Genomic DNA, 26,335 nt, shown 5'->3' on the forward strand with positions numbered 1-26,335 from the left:
ACCTAAATTCAATGTAAATATGGAAAGACCAGCATTGTTTCCACTTGGGTGAAGGCAGACACCCCAATCTGGGCAAAATTGATTCGGGTGGTTGTTGGAAAAAGCAGCTTTCAGCATCCAGGGAGTGGAACCAATAGGAATGAACACTTCCCCATATAAAAGGAAGCTTTAATTAATATATATTTCTATCTCTAATATACATATATTGGAGCTAGATCTCTAGCTTCACAATAAAATGTGTGCAAATACTCTCCACAGAGATAAGTCCCCAACTCAGTCGGTATAGAAAAGCATGATAAAGGTTGGAAAAAATGGATAAAAATGTTGAAAGAACCTCCAGTTCCTTATTAGGCGAAGATACAATATTTATTCCTTGTCTCCTGGGATAAATCTCTTCTGCCTATTGTCCTCCCAGTTCTCAGTGCTGATGCTTAATTTTCAAAACTTCTATATTACCAAGGGACCTACGACATCAGCCAAAGAAATACTCAGCAAGTACAAAATCTGTTCCAGGGAGCTGCTTTTGTGCAGAGGGAAAATTTTGTTCCTACAGGTTTTTAAGTGGGTACGAGGCAAGGAGCTATCTGATCCGGGCAAAACCATTACAATTTAGATATCTATCTATAGAACATTTTTTTTCCTTTAAAAATTGGAAAATACAAGAAGTTTGGATTTTTTTCCCCGATTCTTTTTTTGGAGGGGGAAATTGCATCGTAAGCTTTCGGAGAAACCCAACATGTCAACTACCTTTCCGGGACTAGTCCACGATGCCGAGGTATTATTACTTTTTTTTTTTTTTTGAGCGCGCGTGTGTGTGGCGGCGGCGGCGGTGGCGGCGGTGGCGGCGGCGGTGGCAGCCTCCCCTGTCTCTAATCTATATTGGACCGTTACGTTTAATTATAATCTGTCTTTCGGGGGAAGTTAAGGAAGGAAAGGGGAGAAAGTTCGTTACGACATCTGTCGCCAGGGAGGGCAACTCTCTGCCACGTTAAGAAACATTTGCCATAATGAGCGGGAAAACATAATCCTAATAATAAAAGGGGGGAGTGAGGAGAAAGAGATAGAGACGGAAAGAAAGATTCTCAGAAAAGCAAAGAAAAGGGACTGGTGGGGGAGCAGTAGATGGACAAGGGGGATGGGGAAAACGCACCCCTTTTGGAATGGGCTTATTCAAGGAAAGGGAAGCAGAAAAGAGGGAGTCGGATTCCCTCCCTCGAATGACTAAGGAAGGGAGCAAGTTGAACGATTTGCACAGACTGGATTTTTTAAAATATATGGACAATGATTTTGAGCAGCCCGGGGCGAACATCTCGGCATAGACAGGCGCAGAATTTCGATGCTGGGGTCTAGTTAGAGTGGCAAGGCGGCGCGGGCCAGCGCTCTTTTCGGGTGGACTCGTTCCTCTGCTACCCGCGGCCCCGGAGTCAGTTGCAAACCTGGATCCCAACGCCAAGCTCCCTGCACAAGTTGGGCAGGGGCTGTGTGTGTGTGTCTGTGCGTGTGTGTGCGTGTGTGGTGTCACCCGCACCTATATAGGGTGGGGGATTTTTTTCCCGCTCTCTCGACTGTGAGGACGAGGCCACCCACCCCCAATTCGCCTGTTTGCAAAGGCTCTCTGGTGAAGACGCTGAGACCCGGCTTCGGCTTGGCCCGAGTCCTACGCGCTCGCTTTCCTTGGAGTGCCAGAGAAAGCTCCTGGCTCTGGGAGAGCGGCGCCTTGGTTGCAAAATGACAAACCTCAAGTTTTTCTGCTCTCCCTTTTCCCCCTCTTCCTTCCAGATACGTCACGACGGATCAAACAGCTACCGTTTGATGCAGCTTGGCTGTCTGGAGTCCGTAGCCAATTCCACTGTCGCCTATTCCTCCTCCTCTCCTTTAACTTACTCCACCACCGGCACCGAGTTTGCGTCCCCCTACTTCTCCACTAACCACCAGTACACCCCGCTCCACCACCAGTCCTTCCATTACGAGTTTCAGCACAGCCACCCGGCCGTCACCCCCGACGCCTACTCTCTGAACTCTCTCCACCACTCGCAACAGTACTACCAGCAGATCCACCACGGGGAGCCCACCGACTTTATTAACCTGCACAATGCGCGGGCGCTCAAGTCGTCCTGCCTGGACGAGCAGAGGCGGGAGCTGGGCTGCCTCGATGCCTACCGCCGCCACGACCTGTCCCTCATGAGCCATGGCTCTCAGTATGGAATGCACCCAGATCAAAGACTCCTGCCAGGGCCCAGCCTGGGGCTGGCCGCCGCGGGAGCAGACGACTTGCAGGTAAATAAGCATGCAGCGAATTTGTCTGCTCCCTCCCCTCTTCGCCCTCCCCCTCCCGCCCCATTAATGCTCCGACTGTAAAGCGTCTCTCTCTCTCTCTTCTCCTCTCTCTGTCTCTCTCTCTCTCTCTCTCTCTCTCTCTCTCTCTCACACACACACACACACACACACACACACACACACCCCACTTATGGAAAGTTATCAAAACAATTAGAGGAGGAGTGTGCCCGTTCTCTTCCTCTCATTGGATCCAGGCATTTCACCTGGACGCGCGGGAGTCCGGGCGGCTGCGGCCCTCCATCTTTGGTTTGTCCTCACAGAAGTCTTTTGTGAATCAACATTTGTGACCCTGAGGGGATGAGGTGGAGGAGATCGAGGAGTCTGGGTTTGGGCCAACTGGACTCAGAGTAAGATCCAATAAATTGATGACCAATCGTACCCTCAATCTCCGCATTTTACAGGGTCTTCCGAGGCGTCCCAGGTGTTTGTCTCAGACTGAGCTTGTGGAGATCTTACTACAAACAGGCTTGTTCTAAGGAAATTGTTGGGACCCTAAGCTTGAGCAAAAGTTTCACCAAATACACTAGATATCTGTGGAAAGTAAAGAATCGCAAATGAAAGTCTCAAAGGTCTACCCCAAGGAAATAATCCGCACAGTGCACTTTGCCAGGGTGTAGGGTTGAGTTTAATTCTCTCTGCCTGACGTGCACTCAAAACCGCAGCCCAGTTAGGTAATTTACAAGTTTATTTTTGCTCTTCCAGCCATTACATTTTACGTAAAATGCACCTCCTTAAAAAGATAAAAATGAGGCAGTAACGGTAATGAAAGAGGGAAAAAATAAAGAAGGAAGGGAGGAAGGAGAAAAGGAAAGAAGGAAGGGAGAAAAAGAAGAAGGAAGGAAAGAAGGCAGGTATTCAGACACTGTGGAGGCCATCACTCAATCAGATGATCTCTCTTCTACTTTATTTCTTAACACGTGTTTGCACATTCTTTACCAACGATAGAATTTATAATTATGCAATTATGTTGCCATAGGCATATTTCAAACAAATGAGCCCACAAATACCCAGAAAATAATTCAAAAGACCCATATTTTTAGCTCCTTTTAGCTAAAAGTGCAGTTCTACCTGTGAGTTCCTACTTTTTGTGTCTGCACAAAGCTGGCCACCTTCTTCACACTCTCCAGGACAAATAGGGAAATATTCTAAGAACATAAGTTGGAGACGTAAGAGATCCCTTGTTGCGCACAAAAAATCTTTCCTCCTCATTTACCTTTGAGCAAGAGATTATTTTTAAATTAAAGTGAAAGCCCTTACAGTTCCAACAAAGAGCCATAGCAGTAAGACTGGTGCACAAGAAAAAAGATTTGGCTCCATAAACCTTGACTTTTTACATTTATATTCACAAAATAATTTTATACGCTCAGGGCATTTTTACATTTTTCACAAGGATCCCCTTATGTCTCAAGAGGGAAAAAAATCTGCCATTCAATGCTTAGCTCAACTAAAACCTATTTACTCCTTTTAATAGCCGCGTCTGCTGCTGATTTTTTTGTATCTGTACAAATTTTTTTTCTGTGCTAGGCACAAAGCCGAGCATTTTTCAAAAGAGCGGATTAGAACATTTGCAAGCACTAGACAAAGAGCGAATCCCGTGCAAAAGGACACCGTAGTTTATCCAATTTTCGACTTAGTGCCATTCAACTGGTCATTTATGCAATGTCATCCGACCAAACAACATGTTTTACTTATGAGGGGAAAAAGTTTGTTAAGTGAAGAAACCAAGATTCGTTTCTTCTGAGAAAATAAACATTGTAACCGTGCGCCAGAGAGTGGGAGGGAAAATGATTCACTGCTTTGGAGAGCTTTGAGACCATTTATCATCTACATTTCAGATATTTTGAAAGCTTTTCTTCAGCCTATCTCTTTTTCTATATACAAATGTCCTTTTTCTCTTTTATTACTCATACTGAAGCAAAATTACTCATACTAAGGGACACACTCCAAGATACTAGAAGAAATATAGTACTCTGTGTGATATACGTTTATACCTTTACATAGATATATCCATGTATGTATATATCATAATATATATCCATCTTTATCTATTTAATCTATGAATGCTATGTAGCAAGTTTGTAAATCTGACAAGTTATTTTCTTCCACTGTTCTTGCCCCAAGTTGGCAGAATGAAAAAGAAAGAGTCATAGCTACTTTTAAAACAAGAAATGGGGAGGGAGTGTGTGGGAGAAACCCGTCTCTCTCCTTTTATTTCTTTCTTTTTAAAACATTCATCAGCATATGCCTCATTTCAAATGCAACAAATGTAAATATACTTTTCCCTGCACTGAATTTTAAGTGAAAGTCCAATGGTTTGGAGGGCGGTCTAAGTCTGCGTAACAGATGCAAACAGTCTTGTGGCTTCAGTTCCATCTTTGAGTCCCCTAAAAAGATTTGCTATGGCCAACAAAGGAAACTGTCACACCTTTTCCCATCACCGCTTTAATTTATGCTCAGTCTCCAAGTTTTTTTTTATATTGATTTGATAATCACTTTAAGGCAGAACATTTAAAATAAGAAAGAGCTTGTGAGTAGGTTGAAAAGGGGGGTCTTACAGGCCTGCCTCAATATGGTGAAAATGGGGAGGCGAAAGGGAGCCAGGGTTGTAAAGGTTGTTTTGTAAAGTGGGTTTTTATTATGCACCGACTCTCTCCGCATTTACTTAACTCTTCACGGGCTGTTGGGTAGGTTAACACCCTTCAAGGCCTCTTTCATGTCCAATACCTCGTTTGTTTGTAAAGGAAAATGAGGCTTTAACACATTTTGATTTGGGAAAAAAGAAAACGACAGACAGGGAGAAATTTTTATTTTTCCTAATCAAAAATCAGCAAACTCTTTCCATCTTTCCAGCTCTAGGGATTCCTCAATCCATTAGGACTTTGAAGGCCTACAGTGAGTGAACCTGAAGATTTTTCCTTCATAAGGCCCATTTTGGGTAGCATTACAGGATGTTCGTACATTTGGGGTAAAACAGAACCTCCATAAGACATCTTGTATCCTGCATATGAAATAGCTCCTCTGTGTCCTCAAGAAACCCACAGTCCCAGACTTGACCCTCTAGGTGTAATTTGCTCTACTCAGAAAGTGCTGAGTGTACACTGTCTGTATATACGCTGTGTGCCTTGATGGGGACTCAAAGGGCTTCTCATTCTCTTATGCCAAGATGAAAGACTCCCAGGCACTTTGAAGTGTAATATTGTATGGTGATGTAAAATGCATACCTTAAGATTTATACAACTTTTAGATTGTGGTTTTTCTTGCAATTTTTTAAAAAATTGTGTTTGCTGGCAAGCTTGCTTCAGCTCAATGCTTGCTTTCAAATGTCTAGTGAAACAGAGTTCAGGGATGGGCTAGTCTAAAAGACTTTACCTACGTGGTCATGCATATGAGTATCCATTTAAGTAATTTTATTTCTGTTTCTTTTATTAAGGGCTCTGTGGAGGCCCAGTGTGGGCTTGTTCTCAATGGCCAAGGTGGAGTGATAAGAAGAGGTAAGTAACAAGTAAAAACATGTTAACCCTAGACATTCTTCTCCTATCTTTTACTTTGTTTAGAAGATCTGGTTGTGCTCAGATTCCTTTTCTGATGATTAAGAAAACAATTATGCTTAGTCAATTATTCTAGTCCAACACTGGCATATCCACATTAAAAAGCCTCCTTTCTTTCATTAAGGTTTGAACCCAGGCTGTGCCCAGAAGGCTTGTGATAGGAGATATTTGTTGCTCCTCACAGAACAGTGACAGAATCAAAGTTAAAGGCAGAAGGAAAGACAAAAGAAAAAGACAGAGAGAGAGAGAGAGAGAGAGAGAAAGAAAGAAAGAAAGAAAGAAAGAAAGAAAGAAAGAAAAAAGAAAGAAAGAAGCAAAGAAGTTTCTCACACCCTCTTTCCCCAGCACTAATACCACATCCTCCAGCAGAATTTCTGGTCTTTTTTAGCCCTAAATGTGCTAGCCACAGCCTGGGTGTTTGAGGTGATGGTGTTAGCTTCAGGCTTTTAGGGATTCTGTGAAAGGCTAGATCATTGAGGCTTCAGGGGAGGCTAATGAAACACCAATATCGTAGCTGCCCTTATTTTTCTAAGTGTCCAGGGCATTTCTTTCTTTAAGGGAAGGTGGGAGGAGGAGGTGGTGTTAACTGTACTGGATAAAGCTTTCTTGTTCCCATCTGTTGAGGGAAACATCTGAATCCAGAGTTACCCATGGAATTGGAAGGTGGGGGAAGGCAAGAGGAGAGGAGAGAGCTGTTGCTTTCAGCTCGGGCACTAAAGGGAGCTGCATCTCAGATGTTCCATTTTGACAAAAGGTTTTGAACTATGACATTCTCAGAGCCTTAAGGCAGTGCAGATTTTGCTAGCTTCCCCTACTTAACTGTACCCAAAGCCTCTGAAGTTTATTTTTCTAGCGAGCTGAGTAACCCGAGCAGCACACAAGGCAAGAGGGACCAGCTGTTATCCTAACTTCATACGAATTAATAAGATGTGGTCTATTCACCAAGACTAATTCCTGCTTCAGGGCCACAGTTGTCTGCAGTAACAGAACACTAAAAACTGAGTCTCATCTGATGGGACCAAATAAGTGTCCTTCAGCCCTTCTCCATCCCTTTGAAAGCTTCTTGAAAGATTTGCTTTTCCAGATAGAGAGATGTGCTGGTAGAAATCAGTTGCTTCTTTCATGTTTAAACTGCAGATTTTACATCCCAATGTCCAATGTAAACTCCATTTAAACTGAGGAGGAAAGAAAACAAAGGGTGCTTTCCTTTTGGAACTTGGTTATTGTTTTAGTGGATGCTGGTAGTTTACATTAAATTTAAAAGAGCTGCTCAACACTTCTTGTTTCACCCTATGGAGATTAAAACACACACACACACACACACACACACACACACACACATATAGGTGGTATAACTCCACAAAGATTTTTTAAATGAGGAATATTAAGCTTGCCAGCCACGCTGGTACTCAGACCTATTGAAATGGAATAAAATAGGCCCAAGACTGATGAATATTGAATGCACTGTGTTGGAGGAGGCAAAAAAGATTTACACAGTGAACAGGGGACCAGGTGAGATGTGCTGATCAGGGGTCTGTTGGGACGGGTAAAAATAAGGTGAGGCAAGAACACTCAGGGCGCTTAGAGACTTCGGTGGTGCTGAAGGACAGCGCCACTAATTAGGGACGGGAGCCCGCTTCTCCCACAGCCGGCCTCTTGCTACTGCAATTTTGCATTCGCTTCCACACTTATACCAAGATCACCTTCTCAAATGCTTGGAAACTGCATCTGAGCATAAGATACCTGACAGAGGGTGGAATTACTTGAGGCCGAGGAGGGAGTTAGAGAGGAAGAGGCTTTGGAATCAATTGAATTTCTGGGGAGAGATTTAAGGGACACCCTCTCACCCCCTCACTCAATTCCCAAGAAAGGCCAAAGCTCTTAGGTATCTCCAAAATGTTAGCTACCTTTTCGGAGCCACAGAAATTATCTTCCTTAGGTGATGCTTTATTATTCCTGTAGAATTCGGTCCCTATTCGTTTCAACTAAAAATCACCGTCGAATCTGCTACTTGAAACCAAATATTGATGTCATATGAGACTAGTGAAGCTCCAGAGAGAAAGGGAATGTAATTTGGGGTTTACGTCTGTCTTGTTTGACTAAACCCCTCTTCATAGGAATTCAGATTTTAGCTGCTGAGTTTATTCCATTTCCACGTGTCTTAGAGAAAGGCCAGTTAACCTAGTTGAGCCTTGGAGAGGAGGGTGTGTGTCTATACGTGTCTGTTTATTCTGAAACAATCAATGTTCATGTCAATTTACAAGTGGATAGCAGGGAAGTGTATTCCCAAAAGAGGGCGTATATTTTGCTGCAGCTTGCCCCGCCCCTCATCTCAGAACTTCCTTTTACAAAACCCTAAAGAAGCCTATTTTCTCAATTGTCATGGTAGTACACAGGACCCCTAATATCAACAGCTCAGACTACTTGTGTTCATCAAAAATCAGGAAGACATTAACTCAAGTACTGCTATACTGCTATACTTCATATAACCCGATATTGTCTAAGAGCTAAGAATATCTGTTTCTTTTCCAGCTCATGCTATGCAGATGACCCACCACATGAAACATGATTTATTGCAAAACACAATTTTTCACCATTTTCTCTTTTCTGCTAAGTTCCCGGATTAATTTACATTTCTAATGGTTTCTAGAATGTACTATGGGAGGGAAAAAAATAGATTCCACTTCCAAAGACCCCAAATGATGTTCTTGAAGAAATATGGGTGCCTATGTACTTTACATGAGTTAATCAGGGACATTGTCCTGGTTTGCAGTGGCGTGGAGGGCTTGGGCATTCTCAGTTGTTCTTCACATTTGGTGACTTCAACTTGTAAAGAACAAAATAGCGTCTCCCTGACTCATTTTGTTAAGTGGCAATTACATTATTTTAGCCTGTAATGAAGGCCCGATAGCCAAAGAATGCGTGGAAGAGGGGGCAGCAGCTAGGTAATTACCACCTAGATAAAATATTTGCCACTGCCTCGGAGGCGCAGCTCCCTGCGTGCTGACTCTCGGTTAATGGTGTACGCGATTTTGCCCGCAGCTCCGGCTCTCCAACCATCAGAACCAATAATCTTTACTTTACCCTGTGCTCGCGTATCGATAGCTTCTTTCGCCTCGGGCGTAGGCTTTGATATGTTAATATTACTGAGTAGCAAATTCTGCAGAGATCATATTAATGTTGTACGTACAGAGTGGAGCTTTGCCTTCGTTGAATATTCAGATATCGGGTTTCAAAAGGCATCTCTTGAAGAAATGAGGCTTCTATTTACAGGAGTCGTCTGTATTTTTAATCATTAAAAAAAGAAAGAAAATCTCACTCTTTTTTTCCCCCCTGAATCTTCTGAGGCTCCCTTATGGCCGCCTCCCCTTTGCCAGACACCGGTCCCTTTCATTTCCTGCTCTGAGTATTTAATAATAAGTGAACAATGTTGATGACGATGGTGATGATGAAGCTCATAATAAATGGATCCATATTGGAATCGCAGGGTGGGGGTACAAGTGGGTAGTGGGCTGTGGACCTCAGAAGTGGGCTAGATGAGAAGACCTAGCTTTTCCTTACGTGGGTGGAAAGTGACATTTTGGCCCTGGTCTCTTTTGTGAAATCGAGATGGCAACTAAAAAGGGGGGGGGCGGGGGATGGGAGAGGAAAAAATGAAAAAAGTGAAGAGGGGAAGCGCCCTTGTTTCGCTTTGTGATCATTCTGCCTTGCAGCCCCAGGCTAATTTCAGAAGCTTAAATACTGCCGTAGCCTCTGGGCCACGTGAAGAGGGAGCGGACCCGGCCATGGGCAGGCAGGAGCGCTTTCCTGATTGCCCGTGGCTACACAAAATACAAACTACTTTGAATCAAAACATTTTAGAGGAATTAATATGATCTGAACTCTGCACGTTTTAAGAGAGTTTGAGTTTGTCAGAGCGCTTAGAGGTGACTGGCACGCCAAGGCAAAGGCATTTACGCCGCGGTACAAACACTGTCAGATCTGATTTAATTTCTTTAAAAAAAAAAATTCCTTGAAATGGAACCTTAGCTTCAATTGCCCAGTCTGCCAATAACAGAGTAGAAGGACCTGATCGCTTTTCCCTTTAGCCGGCCTCAAGGCCGGCAGCAGGCTGCTTGGCAGGAGGAAGCGATTTCCTCTGCTTCTCTGGGTTTCAGGAAGGCCCAGAGCCTTGGAATCCGGGATGGAGAAAGCCGTGGATTCTTTCAGCAGCTCCTCAAGGAGTACAATTGGAGGAGCGTGGGAAGCCTTGCTCTTCTTCCTTTGTCAATACTCTTCGGATTCCAGATGGATTACCTGGAATCACTACTCTCGCTAGCCAAAACTCATCTCTATGGTTCATCCATTATGGGTGAAGATAGAGCCAGAGATACACCTCAAGCCTCGCCTGCCTCCTTAGTCCCCAGTGCAGATTCTGCAGGTTTGAAATTCAATCTCCTTTATATGAAATCTAAAACTCTTGTACCAAAGCATCCAGAGACATGATTTGTTGGAAATCTTTGTGGGCGTTGGGGGTTGTAGAGGGAAAGAGGTGGCTTTCCCACAGCCTACAGCCTTTTCTCTAATTTCTTTAACTGCTTTGAAAATCAGCAGAAACCAAAACACTTTCTGCACTGGGGAATGGGGATTAATCTCCCCCCAACCCCCGCCATACACACACCCTAATATACACCATTACACACCTACCGCCACATTAAACCAGCCAGTCTCTTCACGCACACCTCTCTTTTGTTCTGCCTGGAATCTACAAAAGGAGAAGCTCATTCGGCCCTGGTAATCCAGCTATACCTGTAACGTTATACCCTCCCCCCAAACAATTCGCTCCTGACACATCATCAAAGGCCTACTTGATTCCAATTAAGTCCGCATCCTTTGCTGTTTGATTACAATTAATATCTGCTGCCGTGGGGGGAGGGGTAACATGGGGGGGGAGGGGTAACATGGGGGAGGAGGGTTAGGAAGGGTGAGATGCTAGAAAGGAAGCAGCAGAGAATAATTCTCCCCACCCAACTCACAGGCGCACCTCGCAGAAATGCAACCGCAGAACAAACAGGGACAGGAAACTCTTGTAATCGCTTACACATTTTTAATGTGTCAGAAAAAAACGAGCGATCACTGGAGATGAAGAAGGGGAGAAGAAAAATCCCTGCCGTTTGTATTTCTTTCATTTGAATTGTAAACATCTGTTTGGCTGTAAGGCGAACAGATCATTTATTTTGCTCTCAAGATTTGGTCTAATTATGTCAACACCGACGCTACGACGAGTGGGGCGGCGCTGTGGCTTTGGAGAGGATGCGCGCACCGGCCCAGCGCCCGGAAGCCCGCTAGGAAGTATCGATCGCACCTGGAGAGCGCGCGGGACCTCTCGCCACAGCTGGTGCGTTCTGAGAGGGGGGAGGCGCGGAGGCCGTGCGTGTGGCTCAGAGGCAGATTTAGAGGCTCCAGGGACCCGCGGCTCCTTGGAGACAGCCGCCGCTGTTTCCTCTGCCCCAGTAGCCTGGGATGAGAAGAGAAAAAGCTCACCCAGGCGCCGGCGCTTGTCTTTCCCATCCAGTTGCAGCACAGACGGTGGCGGGGTGTGTGTGTGTGTGTGTCGGTGGGGGGACCTGTCTTGTCCTACCCCGCAGTTCACACCCTGCAACGGGGTAGTTGTTTTTTTTAAAAAAGTGGCGGGGTTGGGTGGCCTATAATCAGGTTGCCGAGCGAGCGTGCATCCATTTCCCGTTGCACCTCCTTAAAAGGTGGGGAGATAAGTAGAGCAAGTGTGAGCATCTTCATTGTTTAGATGGACAGACTGAGACCCAGAGTCATTCGCCCAAAGTTGCGTGAGTCGATAGTTGGTCAAATTCTTACTTGTAGCCCGGTACTCTTTCCACTGCCCCACACTGTCTGCAGACACTTGGCCAGATGTCCCCCGTTATGCCAAGGCAGCCAAGGTAAAGCCACCCCATGCTTCTTCAAACCGAGTAAGATCTAACAAGATATGGCAGCTGGAGGATCTGCATCCATGTATTTTGTGCTAGTTTTGTCACACCTGAGCCAGAAGTCTCTGGCTGACTTCTTCCTGTAGCTATGGCAAAGTCATCCCTTTTATGAAAGCCATGTCCTAGGCAAAGGACCTTGAGTAGATAGTTTCTGATTTCTTACCACTGTTACCATAGCTACCCATCAGAATTTGCAGCATCACTGAAAATAGAAAGCCCTATCTCCAAATTCCAAATTTAAAAATAATGAACTTTGTGAAAGTATTGCTTCTGTGAACTGTATATGGAAAAGGGATGAACTCTGGAGAAGTTCTGCATGAATACACTGGCTATAGAATCAAAGACATTCTTAATTGTGATGCTGAATCTAGAATGATTATCACATAATTTCAATATGAGCTGACATGCAACACAAGCACCATGAGGAAGTTCAAGTAGTAACACTGGGGATGACTACTGTAAATGGCTTGGTGTGGGCCAACGTTTCATAACATTCTTCTTTGAGATCTCATCATTACCATCTGTAGTCTGGATTATCTTAAAGAAGTATCACTCCCTCAGCACCTTCAATCTAAAGGCAAAACCCTGGTGATATTGACCTACTACTTTTTTCCACCTCTCTGAAGAATAAATCACCGAGAAGAAAGATATCAGGTTCCCCAAGTTGCTGTAAACTCTCCAAGTTGCCAAATCTTTAGCCAGGACTAGAGAGTTCCCCAAGGCTGCAGCAATGCCAAGTATCAAAGCAACAGAAATTCCCTTTAAAGATGCTGTGACATAAAAAATAAAAGACTCTAGAGTTGATGGCTAATCCTGAATACAAAATAAATCCTTCAGGCAATTTGTGTGTGCATAAAGCATACTCTTAATATGCAGCTTGTGTAACTTACCTAATAAATGTCTACTTAAGCATAAGCCAGAAGCCCAACCTAGATGTAGGAGAGGGAGACTCTGGGCCCAGGGAATTAGCACGTGGGTAGGTAGCAGACTCAGTGGCTTCCCTGGGAGCAGCTGGCTTTCAACATATAAGGTTCACTTTGCCAAAAGTCTTCCAGTTGGGGAGAGCCTGATCTAACAACTTCTTTTAAAAATGATAATCATCTACATCTCCCTAAATTAGGTTTCTAATCCACTGAAGATTAGTAAAGATAAGAAAGTTCTAAAATTGTGGTATTCCCTACCCTTAGCATCCAGGAAAATAATTCATACATATACTCAAACGCTCTGTTCTCTCAGTCATCATCAACTTGAAGCTAACTGGCAACTGGGTGAGATTCCTTGTGTCCTCATTTGTATACTGGCTAGTATGAAAGAGAGGAAAGTTTATGTCAGAATATCAATTTGCTTATGATTTATAGTGACTGTGAGTAGAGGTCCATTTTTAGAAGAAGGCTATGTGAATTTTGCATAAAGACATTGATTTCTCTTCGTTTAATATATTTGGGGTAGACTTATCTAATTCCTAAAATAATCAGGATCAAAATTCTCACTGTATGACTCTACACCACAGATTCATTAATACCTACCTTGCTTTCCTGTTCATCTAAAATTTCAAGAAGTCATTTAAGAATTTTTTTTGAAATGCATTTTGCATCTGTAAGTACAGAGTGAAACCGATAACAAAAGTGAAATGGTAGTCTTAGGTCCAGGAATCTGGGGGAACATTTTTATTGTTGTATTTTGGCTTAAAACTCGGTGAGAATATGAAGAGGGGGAAGTAAGGGAGAATTTGCTTTTAGCTCCTAAAGCAGGTGTTTACATGGTTTGCCATTGTATCGGCTACAAGTTTGATGTCAAGAAATGGATTTTAATTTGACGATTGAGATTTTGGACTCTCAGATTTCTAACTGCGAACAGGTTTTCAGACACTGGCATGGAGGTTTTGGCAGAGTGCACAGGACCTAACTTCTAGCCTGAAGATGGTTGGCTACCCTGACATTCCCACTGATTACTCTTCTGGTTTTTGTTGGTTTGTTGTTGTTTTTTGGAGGGGCTTTAGAATGCTTAGGGAGAAAGATCTTGGTCTCCAGCGCTTGCAAGGAAAACTTGGGTGACCAAAAGACAGTCAGGAAGAATTCCAGAAGGTACAGGGGTAGAAATGTTTTAAAAGTGGGGCAAGGTTAACTTTTTCTGTCTCCTCAGGTTTGGGATCCCTTTGCCTTTTTAAATGTCCTCCCAGGTTCTTTTGCAACCCAGCCCAGGGAAAATACCAGAATCTGAATGCCAGAATTTCTACCACCGGTATAACATTCCATATGTGCTAATTAGTAAATAAGGGTAGGAGATACCTGGGAGGCAAGTGGTAAGGCCTAGTTCAGTGCTTCTCAAACTTTAATGACCATGTGAATCATCTGAGGCTCTCATTAAAATGGAGATTCTGACTCAAAAAGTTTGGAGGTGGGTCCGAGATTTTATGCTTCTAACAAGTTACGAAGTAAAAATATTTTAGACAACACTCTTCTGCCCATTTTTCTTCTCCCACCTACTTTTTTAAAACCTCTTTTCTCTCATAGAACTTGTCCCTTTTCTGGATATGGGTTGTAAGATTGACCCTAGCTGAAGAAACAAAATACATGATCAAAAAAGCCAACTTTGAATTTGCCTCGGACCCTTAAAAACTCTGCCTTCAGATTGCTCAATGCATGAGGCGGTTTTGGATCCCGGAACTGTATAGTCACCATGCTAGCAGGGTGGACATTGGCTCCAAAGTCTTGCAGTGGGGGAGGAATTGGACAGTGGGAAATGCTTCTCAGAGATGATCACCTTTGGATCGTCAAGTCCTCTTCAGTTATTGTCGACTGCCTGAGGATAGGGAACATACACTGTTGTTCCTGGAGGAGATTGAAGCTCAGGGGGCTTACTGGAGCTTGGAGACAGAAAGCATCTGTTCCAGGAACCCCAGCATGGCAATATTGCCTTGGTGATTTTGCTACTGACAATTATCTTTGTTTTGCTCCCTAATAGTAATAATGACAATGACATTTACAATTTACATTTACAATGACAATTATAACAACAATATTATTGTCAGCTAACATTTAATAAGTATTATGATTACTATGTTCTGGGTCTTGTGCTGATATTGAGGGCTGGCATACAATAGAGGTATTTAACCTATCATCACCTGTATGGATTAGAAATTTCTTTCAATGAGTAACTGGTTTTTAGCAGTGCCTGGGATTGAGTGACTGTTTTGCCTTTAACTGGCAGATGGATGAGGAAAAGATGGCAGTTTTCAAACACTTTGGAAAAGACAGTAATTGTGGATAAAATATTTCCATCCATTGTGTACATTGTGCATCTGTGTGTGTACATAAACATACAACCATGTATAAGTAATACCTAGTCTTTGTGAGCTTAACTATTGGAATTCAGGTTTTTGATTAATTGAAGTGTTTCTTAGTGTGGATGTTGCCAAAATTAGCACTGGTGAGTCAGTCTATACTCCATAGGATGCCAATGTTTCTAACAATTGTACACTCACAGACATTTTCACAAACATTGAAAAGACATGACCCTGAGTAGTATTTGAAAGAACATTTAGAGCAGCTCCCTGCGATGATCTGGGGGATATATAAGTACAACTGTTAGCATGTATTCCCAAATCCAGAATAGTCTTTTGATGTTAACTGCCTCTCATGCAGTTAGCTTCTTTCACTGTCACTAACATGTTATATACTTTTTTTCTCCCAAGGTGGCACCTGTGTGGTCAACCCCACAGACTTATTTTGCTCTGTCCCTGGCCGTTTGTCCCTTCTTAGTTCTACTTCCAAATACAAGGTGACCATTGCTGAGGTAAAGAGGCGCCTCTCCCCACCTGAGTGCCTCAATGCTTCACTCTTGGGAGGCATTTTGAGAAGGTAAGACAAAGCTGTATTCTGGCACAGAATTTCTGCTAACTGATACCATACCCTCAACCCTTAGTCATGACGTCTTCCATCTGATAGTGTATTCCCCATGTGGTCAAGTCGTCTCATAATTTTCATCAGAATGTGAAATTTCAAAACCTAGTTTTTGTTTGTTTGTGTACAGAGCAAAATCAAAGAATGGGGGCCGCTGCCTGAGAGAGAAATTGGATAGGCTTGGCTTAAACTTACCAGCAGGAAGACGGAAAGCAGCTAATGTCACCCTCCTTACTTCCTTGGTCGAAGGTATGACTTTTCAGTTTAGCAAAATAATGCTGGAAGGTTGGCGTGTCTTTGAAACTCAGATTTCTTAAATTATGCTGTTTTATTTTTGTCTGTACCATTAAGCAAGTCATCTAACAGTTAAGGTAAATTTCCTAAATTATCTTGACAATGATGATTAAATTAGACTTAAGATTTAGATAATTCATAAAATATCATTTAATTTACTAATCTTGGTAGTAATAGGAAATAAGACAATGGAAGTTTTGGGTACTTCTCCAAATAGCCTCTAAATAACAGCAACATGAAATTGGCAGTGCTCTTGTCATTTGCATTATTGTTTATTTCAGAGTTTAAGTAAATCTAACTTAACCCATTGTAATTCAGTACAACATGATCTACAGGAGAAACAACCCTCTATGAAGAGTTCACAGGGGTCTAGGCATGATACTGAGCCTGAAAGCATATTGTATTAATCCTAGTAGACCTCTCTAAAGACATGGTGAACTTTCAAGGCTGTATGGGTGGATAAGCTCAGCTCAGTCAGAGAGAGGTTAAGGTTAACCAGTAGTATAGAAAGAGAAATGGAAATGAATATATTCCCAGAAGTTGTTTTATTTCCAACTTACCTCTTTCCTTTTTTTCTCCTATTAAGGTCTAAACTTTACATATTCTTATTCAGTCTTCTTTTAAGGAGAGTTATTATTGAAAGGCTTTTTTTTTAACATTGTGGGGAACTTTTTGAATGTCAAAGGAAAGTTTTTTCATCATGTGGAATGCTATTGTTTAAAATATAAAAGGCAGGGGCCTTTTGCCAAGCCTCACCTTGAACACACCTGTGTTACTTCATACATCCATTATTTGTCTATATGGCACTGTAGGAAGTAGTGAATGAAACACAAAACCAAACATCTATAATTTTTTTCAGATTTTCAATACGTAGCATTTACTGTACAACACTGAGAAGTAGTGTGTTCTTGACATTTGTCTTGGCAGAATTGCTTTGGTGATTTTGCTCTTAACAGCCATCTTTGCTGTGTTCCCTGATAGTAGTCACAATAATAACAACCACAACAATAACATTGACAACTGACATTTACTGTGTTACTATTACCATGTTCTAGGTCTTGTGTTGTGTTTGCCTGTGTGTGCTGGTACTAAAGGCTGGCATATGGTAGATGGCTTTAACCTATCATACACCCACATTGGGGAAGAGCAAAGTAGAAAAAAAAATGACTAATGGATTGATTCCAAAGGGAGACAGATTTCTGCACATTTTAAGTAAAAATGTGGGTTAAAATTATAGTTATCATTGTTTAAAAATATAACAAAACAGTTGCTCAGGATAATAGAGGGGATTCAAGAATCATATGGGTGGTAGGACTCGAGTAGTTCTCAAACCCAACTCCACAGAAGAGTCAATTGAAAAGATTTCTTACAAAGTGCCTAGGTCTCATTCCCAAATCAACTGAAACTCATTCTGGGGTGATGGCTTAGGCATCTAAAGTTTTTAAAGCTCCCCAGGTGATTCTGATGTATAGTGGTGTTTAAATATCATTGATTTAATTGTTCCTTGGAACACTTTTCACTACCCGGGATGATTGTGTATGAATGCTCATGAAATTTCTAATTGGTGTGAAAATTATCAATCCCAGTAAAGACTTTTCTTCATGCTGTCTATGAAAGTACTGGTCAGTACTAACGGAAGAGCCACAAAAAGTATGTTCACAATTCTTACTGATTTTTATGGTAGCCAAGAGCACTGGGATATCCTGCGTGGGAATCATCAATCTGTACTAGCATCAAGAGTGCAGGTCAAATATGTAGAATCCTAGGATGATCTCTGGAGTCTTGCCATCCTACTCTTTCTGCATACCTCTCCTATCCCAAAAGTGCCCGACTTGTATTCTATTCCTGTGGCCTCTGCTCAGAGACAGCTATCAGCCTTTGCTAATGAAACAAGATTTTATCCTTTTGAGGAGCATCTTATCTTAATTGTGTGCTTTTGAAATCCCCAGTATCTTCAGGATGTAGAGAAATAAATCTTTCACTATTGAATTCCAGGCACATTGATGAAACCTTAGAAAACAGATTTAGAGTCAAAGAGATCTTTTGCGCCCTTCCACTCCTGACATAGTAAGACCCTCAAACCCACTTTCATACACACACACACACACACACACATATTGAAGTTTTAGTACTATGTACAATATTCTCTGACATTTTAATTTGATTCCATATTTTGTTTCTTTTAATGTTCCTTGTAAACCCACTACATTTATTTCACAACTCACTGTCGAGTCATGAGTCATGACCTACAGTTTTAAAAATTACAAGTTATATTGGGGTATGAGGAGAACCTAATCTTTGACATACAAGGACATTATATCTACATTGAAATAGGCTTCATTATAACCCTGAGCTGACATGAAGAGTTACTTCATTGTTGATGACTCTTTTTTATATTTTTATCCCCATATTTCAGTTGGGTTGGTGGTAACAGCTGATGACTCCTTTCCAGCCAGCAAGATGCCATGTTCTGAATTAGATCATGGCCCCTGGAACTCTGCAGACAGTATTAGGTGTATACAGAATAATAGTAACCCAACTCTGATTCATCAAACCTCCTGGGACATTGAAATCGTTGATGTTTATCAGCATTTTTGGCAACTTGATCCAACATGGGTCTAATGTTTGTTCCATTTCTACAGTTTTACTCCTGTATGAATTTCACCATACTTACTATTTCTTGTTTATAAATTCTTGGATTGACCGTGTTTTTGAGTAATGTTTTCTCCCTCAATCAAATATTTTTGCAAGAGCCAGAAACTTTTTAGACATTTTTATTTTCAAAAATTCAAAAACTAGATTTTTAGTATCTAAAACAGGCCATTGGCTTTCTTATATGGTCTTTTTATGGTCTTCTGGGAAAGAATACGAATATTTCTTTCATCATTTTTAAACTGAAATCTCTCCTTTATCTTCTGAATTTTCTACATTAACTTATATGTGCATTTTAATTACCAACAGTTAGTAACTTAACTTTTCTCAACTATCTCTAGAAACTGTTGCTGAAATTGTTATAGAGTAGTCTAGCCATGACCAGATGAGTAGTTTCTCAAATATCCTGATGACCCAATACACTACTGGGGTTCAATCATACCCCTGAATTTTGGCATAATATTGAGCATAGGAGAAAAAAATATCTAATTGATTGTATTCCTCACAGAGCAGACTTAGAAATAAATCTCATGAAGGTTAAACTTCTATGACTTTGCAGTACTTGACTCTGCCTCTTTGTGGGTAAGATTTGAATACAGCCTTGCCATTGTTGATATTTTCATAGACTACCAATGAAGGAATAGTGTGTGGGGACCCTGGAAGGCTTTCCACACAGAGATGATGTAATCTTTGTGAAGAGCCAATCAATGAACATAAGTGCCTTATGATGGGGATTCAAATTAGCAAATGAACATTTGTTTTTCAAAAACAACACTTGTTACTGACACAACAGGTTTCATTAGCATATCCCTAGGTTTCTATGCTTGCCTTTGGTTTTTACTTTTAAAAAATTATTTTAAAAATCATTTTTCCTATATTCCTTTTAAATGGAGTCACTGTATGAATAGCTCCTAGCTTTGTTTTCAAATCCACATATTAGAGCCATTATTTTTAGAAATCATTTTAGGGATGTATAAGATAGGGTTATTTGATGCAAATTTATACTATATTCCAATAATTCACAACTTTTCTGTTACAAATATTATTGTACCTACGAACTAATAGGATGAAGAACTTTAGACTGACTGAATGTTTTTCCACCTGATAAAGTTGTTTGAAAAGTGAACATTTTAGTAAGGCAGATATTTAGACTGGGGATTTTGGGGGGTCTACATAACATAGACTGTTTAATTTTGAATGAGATAGAAATATTTGAATTGAGTCCCACGAAAGCAATACCACATTTAATTTCTTTTTCAACTCATATGTCTTCATCTAAGTGGTTTAAATCTATAGGTAATAATTAGATATAACTCCTTGTATGCTGTTTTATTACAAGTCTCTTCTTTCCATTTTCCTTTGCCAATTACATTGCTCTCATCCATTCTAGTATCTATAATATCAGAAAGATGTCAGTCTCTGAAAAATACAGTGGCTTGGATTTGCTTAACTGATCTTCTTGAAGAGATGTTGGAATAATTTTATACTCTTCTAGAGTGGAAATAATTCTCTTCTAGAATGGAAACTATTCTCTCTAGAAAACATTCAAGGAATTTGACCAATATCATAATTCTAGTTTTAAAACCCTTGTTATATGTTTATTATTCTTGAATTGGCAACTTCTGTGGATGCCTCCTCCATATTTCACTTCAGAATTATGTTTGCAGAGTTGGTGGTTATTCAAATAAATACGAGGAGTCAATGACCTTGTCCTTCCTGCATATCACTCCCTTCTTATCTAGGAAGTTCCAAGATGAATGACATCACAGAGTATTACCAGAAGGGAATTCTGTCTGCCTGAGTGGTGTGCTTCCTGGGACAGTTTTGCTGCATTTGCAAAAGCTTGTGTAACCTTCTCAGCCAACACTCGGGGTTCTGAAAGTATAGATTATTTAAGCTCGTAAATATAAATACCTTGAGCTGAAATTTGTTATGATAGATCAAATTCTCTCTCTCTGTCTCTCTTTCTCTCTCTCTCTGTGTGTGTGTGTGTGTGTGTGTGTGTGTGTGTGTGTGTGTGTGTGTAGGTGTATGTGTTTAAACAGTGTGGGACAATGGAGGGTATAAATATGTATCAGCAAAAGAAAGGGAACCAGTTCCAAATATTGTGTATGATCTCCATCAATCTTTCTCAGTTTAAATCCTTAGTAACTGTTGCTCTTGTCTTTCATTTCAAAATATATACTCTCAGACCCTATCTTGGACATCTTAGCTCATGTAAATTAGTTGTTTTGTGCCACTTGCAAAATCTATTAACCCTTTGCCTGGTACTCCTCCCACCACCTCTTACCCTCAGAATAATATCATTTTTGAAGTAGGGCCTGACTTTGGACTGGTTACTTAACCTAGCTGAGCTTCATTTTCCTAATTCATAAATAAAGACCATCATATCTATAATGATGAGGATAATGCCAGCTGTTAAAACAGTTCCCAAAATGTCTTTGGCTTAACATAATAGAAGCTAATTTCTCACTCATCGCAGTCTGATGTGAATGTTCATTATCAGGGACTTTTTTATTGTCAGTGTCTCATTCGGAGACCCAGGGACCCAGAATTCTTCCATCCATAGCTTACTCTGCCTAAGTCTTAGGAATCCTATTCATTTAGCTCACAGATAAGGAAAGGCATAATGGTGGAAGTATACTGCTTCTTATCCACTCTAGCCAGGAAATTACCCAGTTACTACTATTCTCATTCTATAAGAACTAATCACATGACCACACCTTACTGTGAGGATGACAGTGGGATATGCTAGAAAATGTAATCTCTAGCTGGGCAGAGTCTTCTCCGAAACAACTCTATCATATATAAAGAAAAGATAAAAATTTTATGGTCTAGCACCCATATCTACCCACAACATCTGACCTATGTTTCTTTTGCAGGATTAACTATATTCACATAGATTAAACATTTGGACAATAGGCCCCTCATAGAGCCACTAAATAAAAATTAGTACATGTATCCTAATGCGTGGTTTCTGGAGTCAAACAAACTTGTCTGAACTCACTTCTACAGTTGCTGTAAGGGAAGACACATAACTTGTCTGAGCATAAGTGTCCTTATTTATAAGGTGGTGTTAAAAAATAACACCCTTCACATAAGACTGTTGCAAGGGTTAAATCAGAATGTTTGCAAAGCACTTACCATGGTGCCCAGCATAAAGTCATTATTCTCAAATGAGACAACTAAAAGCAAAGTGAGAATAGCTGTTCTGCACAGGATTATACAATTGGGTGCAGCAAGGATGAGAACCCAGATCTTCTGGTTTGCAGCATCATGGCATATTTTCCATTTGGATTTGTGTTTGTGGCATATATCATGAACAGTTTCATTGCTGAGTTACTTCTGAATTTAACTAAAGTAAAACTCACAGATAGAAAAAAGGTTACCAATCTCTGAGGCTGTTTTTCACATTAGATTGGTCCTCCCCTCCTGCTGGGAACCCTGAACAAGTTTCTTGAACTTTCTTATGTCCAAGCTTCAAAAACTTTGTTCACTAGTACAGCGTTTTTAAAACCTGATGAACCTTCTGCTTCTACTTAATCCCTCAAAGTTAGGGGGACATTAAATCTTGGTTTAATCTCTTCTGGAATAATTATCAATAGTATCCATTGTACTTTTTAAAGGATGCCAATTCATTAAGTTATTAGTTACAAGATTCCCCTACAAAACCTTTTTATTCCACTCTGGCCAAACTTCCAAAAGGCAGTAGAAAGAAATCCTACCACTTGGTGGTATTTCCCTTCTACCTTTAATCTTGAGCCTAAATTATTGCATTCCCAAGAAACAAGGGAAAACAACCGATTTGTCAATGAACTCTTTCCTATAGATAAGATCTACTAAGAAAGTTTTCTTGATGTGATTATTCTATGACTTTGGAAAGAAGTATCATTGACTGCATGAGACTTGTAGGCTTGAAAACTGGAATCATTTTGCCAATTATTAGGGATAACATCTGTTTAGGGAATGCTCATTGTAAGTCATTCTTCCCATAGAGTTTAGAACAAAGCTAATATTCTCATTGCTCTTACACAGGTACCAACAATGGGCTTTTTTTGGGTGGTGGTGGTGACATATGAAACTAAAAGTCATATGAAACTTGAGCAACTCATGGACCTCATTTCCCAAATAGCTCCTTCACTGGCCTTCTCCAGACATTACTTTCCCACATTAGTCCCACCTTTGGGAGAAAGGTTTTCAGCTTTCTTCTAAAAGTATATTTGATATGAAAAGTGTAGCACGTTGACCTCTTGTATTAATAGCTCTACTTGATGTTCACTTTAGTCAGACAGTCTCACCTGGAAAAGCTCTGCTGTTCCCTTTTACATACATACATTCTGGCACTCACAGTGTCTTCTTGGAGACAGTTTTGCATAGTTTTTAGACTATTAGGTTTCGTATCATTCATAAATGTCTTATTCTAAGCACAGAATAATTTCTATCTAGGAGACTCTGCTTCGGTAATTGGTAATTAGATAAAACTTATTGTCATCTATTATCTAAAAACTTAACATTTATCAGTATTCAAAAATTGGCCTCAATGAACCTGAAATAGTATCACACAATATTATGGATAAATATATACCATATTAGAGTATATCTTTTAAAATTATTTGCAAGCTTTCTAATATCACTCCCCAGGGCTGCATTTTAAGATTTCATTCATTTCTGTGTGGTGGGGAAGGTATTTGCATGTAGAGGCAGAAGGAATAGGATACTATATATACGTCACTGTGTCTGACTATGTGCTTGGGTGCCCATAAACTCCTGTTCCTACTCATGGTGACTGTGCCACATAAAGACAAATATAGCCAAACCAATTTGCCTCAGTTTTTCCCTTGCCACCTTTGATCTAGCTCATTATTCACTCTTGCACATAGTGATGCTGACTAAAAATAACGTTTGAATTCTCTTCTTAGTGTCTTTCTTTTCTTTTTTCTATGATTCTTCCTTTCAAAACTTAATGGATCAACTAATGCTTTATTCCTTTTTTTGTTTTTTGTTTTGTTTTGTTTTTAGAGACAGTCTTAAGAGCTCTGTTGTCCAGACTGGAGTGTAGTGGCATGAACACAGCTCTCTACAGCCTCTACCTCCTAGACTCAAGGGGTCTTCCTGCCTCAGCCTCCTGAGTAGCTGAGACCACAGACACGTGCCACCATGCTTGGCTAATTTTTGATTTTTTGGTGGAGATGGGGATCTCACTTTTTTGCCCAGGCTGGCCTGGCTCAAGTGACCCTTCCGCCTTGGCCTCCCAAAGGCTAGATTATAGGAAAGAGCTGTGGCCCCCATTGCTTACATTTATTGAAATTTGTAGGTATTTTAATCAAATTACAGGCCGTAATTATTCTTAGTGATGACTAACTTTTATTGAATAACAATGGAAAACTTGGAATTACCCATGTTCCATCTACAATAAACATTTGAGTTCAGAATTAAATCTAAGAATAAGGCAAAGAGTAATTTTACTTTTTGATTAATATAAGTTTAAATAAATAATACAAACAAATAGTTCAGGATTCAAAAGTTACAGAAAAGTATTCAGTAAAATACTTCCTTTTCACTCTGTTCCCCAGTCATTCAGTTCCCCTCCCAGAAGAAAACAAATGTTATTAGTTGATCTTTTTCCTTCCAAGGATATATGTGTGTATCTCTTTTATTCATTTTTAAAACAAATTATAGCATTCTGTAGACACTATTTTGCAATCAATTTTTTGAGTTTGTCTTAGTGTTCATTCTTTTTTTTCAGTGCTTACAAGTTGTTTGTTCTTTTAAAAACTCGTGGTATTTCACTGAATGAATTTATTACAATTTATTTAACCAGTCCTCTTCTGAATATCATTTAGGTGTTTTCAGTCTTTGGCTATTACAAATAATGCTTCAATGAAGAACCTCAAACTTATATAAATAGTTCCACAGATATGCAAGTACATATCTTCAATAAATGTCTAGGAATGGCGTTGCAGGGTCAAAAAATGATTTGCATTTATAGTTTTGATTGATTATTGGCAGATTCTCCTTAATAGTGGTTGCAAATTTATAATCCTATTAGTAATGAGGGTAAGAAGCATTGACATTATAGTACTTTCCTGTACTCTAAATTAAACAGGAGGCTATCAATTTTTTTTATCATTGCTTATTTGATGACTAAAAAAAACCTCTATTATGAAGGAGATTCAGAATATTCTTGGACTTTTATGAGCTTTTCTATTTACTTATTTTGTATTTATGGAGTAATATTTGTACTTTCCTTATTGATTTGTAAGTTTTCAGTCTCTATTAGGAAAATTGGCTTATTAAATGTTAGTATGTCTTTCATATGACTTACTTTCATTTTTCAGTTGGCTGTTACGGGTTTTTGTTTATTTGCTTTGTTTATTGAGGTCTTTGCATGCAGAACTTTTTTACATTAATATAATTATATTTTCACATTTTATTTCATGGCTTTTCATTTTAATTGCAACACTGTACAAGGCCTTTTTAATTCCAGGATCATAAAAAATACCATGTTATCTTCTAGTTACTATGTGGTTTCATTTTTCTATGTTTAAATCTATGATCCATCTGGACTTTTGTTTCATGGCTAAATGTATGCTATAGATCCAGTTTTATTTGTTTTTTTCCAGGTGGCCACCTTGTTGGCTTAACATTTTCTATTGATAATCCACCTTTTCCCTACTAACTTTAAGTGCAAGCTTCATCTTATATTAAATCACCCTTAACAAATATGCTTTTCCAATAGGCTGAAGTCTTTGTTTCCCTAACAATGCTATCTCTACTTCTACTACCACATTTTCTCTTTTGTCTATAGAGTTCATACCATATTAGCCAAATAAGGGAGATCTCATCATGCAAGAACCCAGCCAGACACAGGTTCTTATAGTTTCATATTAACTCACTAGTGGCTGCTTTCCCTTTTGTATAAGTCATAGAATCCTTACATTTTTGGAAGATGTGCAGTTCATCCTCACCTAGTGCTTTCTCTTTATCTTAGGACAGTGGTTTCTCAACTCTGGTTTGAGAGAATTACTTTAGGAGCATTCAAAAACTGCAGATGCCCTGGCACCAGAGATTAATTGATACGGGGTGAAACACTTTTTTTTTAATGATACTTTAAGTTCTAGGGTACATGTGCACAACATGCAGGTTTGTTACATATGTATACATGTGCCATGTTGGTGTGCTGCACCCATTAACTCATCATTTACATTACGTATATCTCCTAATGCTATCCCTCTCCCCTACCCCCACCCCACGACAGGCCCCAATGTGTGATGTTCCCCACCCTGTGTCCAACTGTTCTCATTGTTCAATTCCCACCTATGAGTGAGAACATGTGGTGTTTGGTTTTCTGTCCTTGGGATAGTTTGCTCAGAATGATGGTTTCCAGCTACATCCATGTCCCTACAAAGGACATGAACTCATCCTTTTTTATGGCTGCATAGTATTCCATGGTGTATATGTGCCACATTTTTTTAATCCAGTCTATCATTGATGGACATTTGGGTTGGTTCCAAGTCTTTGCTATTGGTGAAAAACATTTTTTAAAGCAAATTTCTAGGTTATGGGAGTAGCAAGGGTTGAGAAAGCCTGCCTTCAAGTATAGTCTATTTTATTAAAT

At 40.2% G+C, this 26,335-nt stretch overlaps 1 protein-coding gene across 1 annotated transcript in view; it reads left to right on the forward strand.

Moving 5' to 3' along the window:
* Positions 1-209: 209 nt before the first annotated feature.
* The window catches only part of TFAP2D (transcription factor AP-2 delta), a 58,760-nt gene continuing 32,634 nt past the window's right edge, over positions 210-26,335 (forward strand). The window contains exons 1-5 of the mRNA XM_004044179.5: positions 210-775; positions 1,780-2,277; positions 5,768-5,828; positions 15,564-15,729; positions 15,902-16,020. Of these exons, the coding sequence (XP_004044227.1) occupies positions 737-775; positions 1,780-2,277; positions 5,768-5,828; positions 15,564-15,729; positions 15,902-16,020 (883 nt within the window). The 5' untranslated portion in view covers positions 210-736. The remainder of the gene's footprint in view (positions 776-1,779; positions 2,278-5,767; positions 5,829-15,563; positions 15,730-15,901; positions 16,021-26,335) is intronic.

The sequence above is a fragment of the Gorilla gorilla genome, chromosome 5, assembly GCF_029281585.2.
Source record: "Gorilla gorilla gorilla isolate KB3781 chromosome 5, NHGRI_mGorGor1-v2.1_pri, whole genome shotgun sequence".
Classification (NCBI taxonomy): Eukaryota; Metazoa; Chordata; class Mammalia; order Primates; family Hominidae; genus Gorilla; species Gorilla gorilla.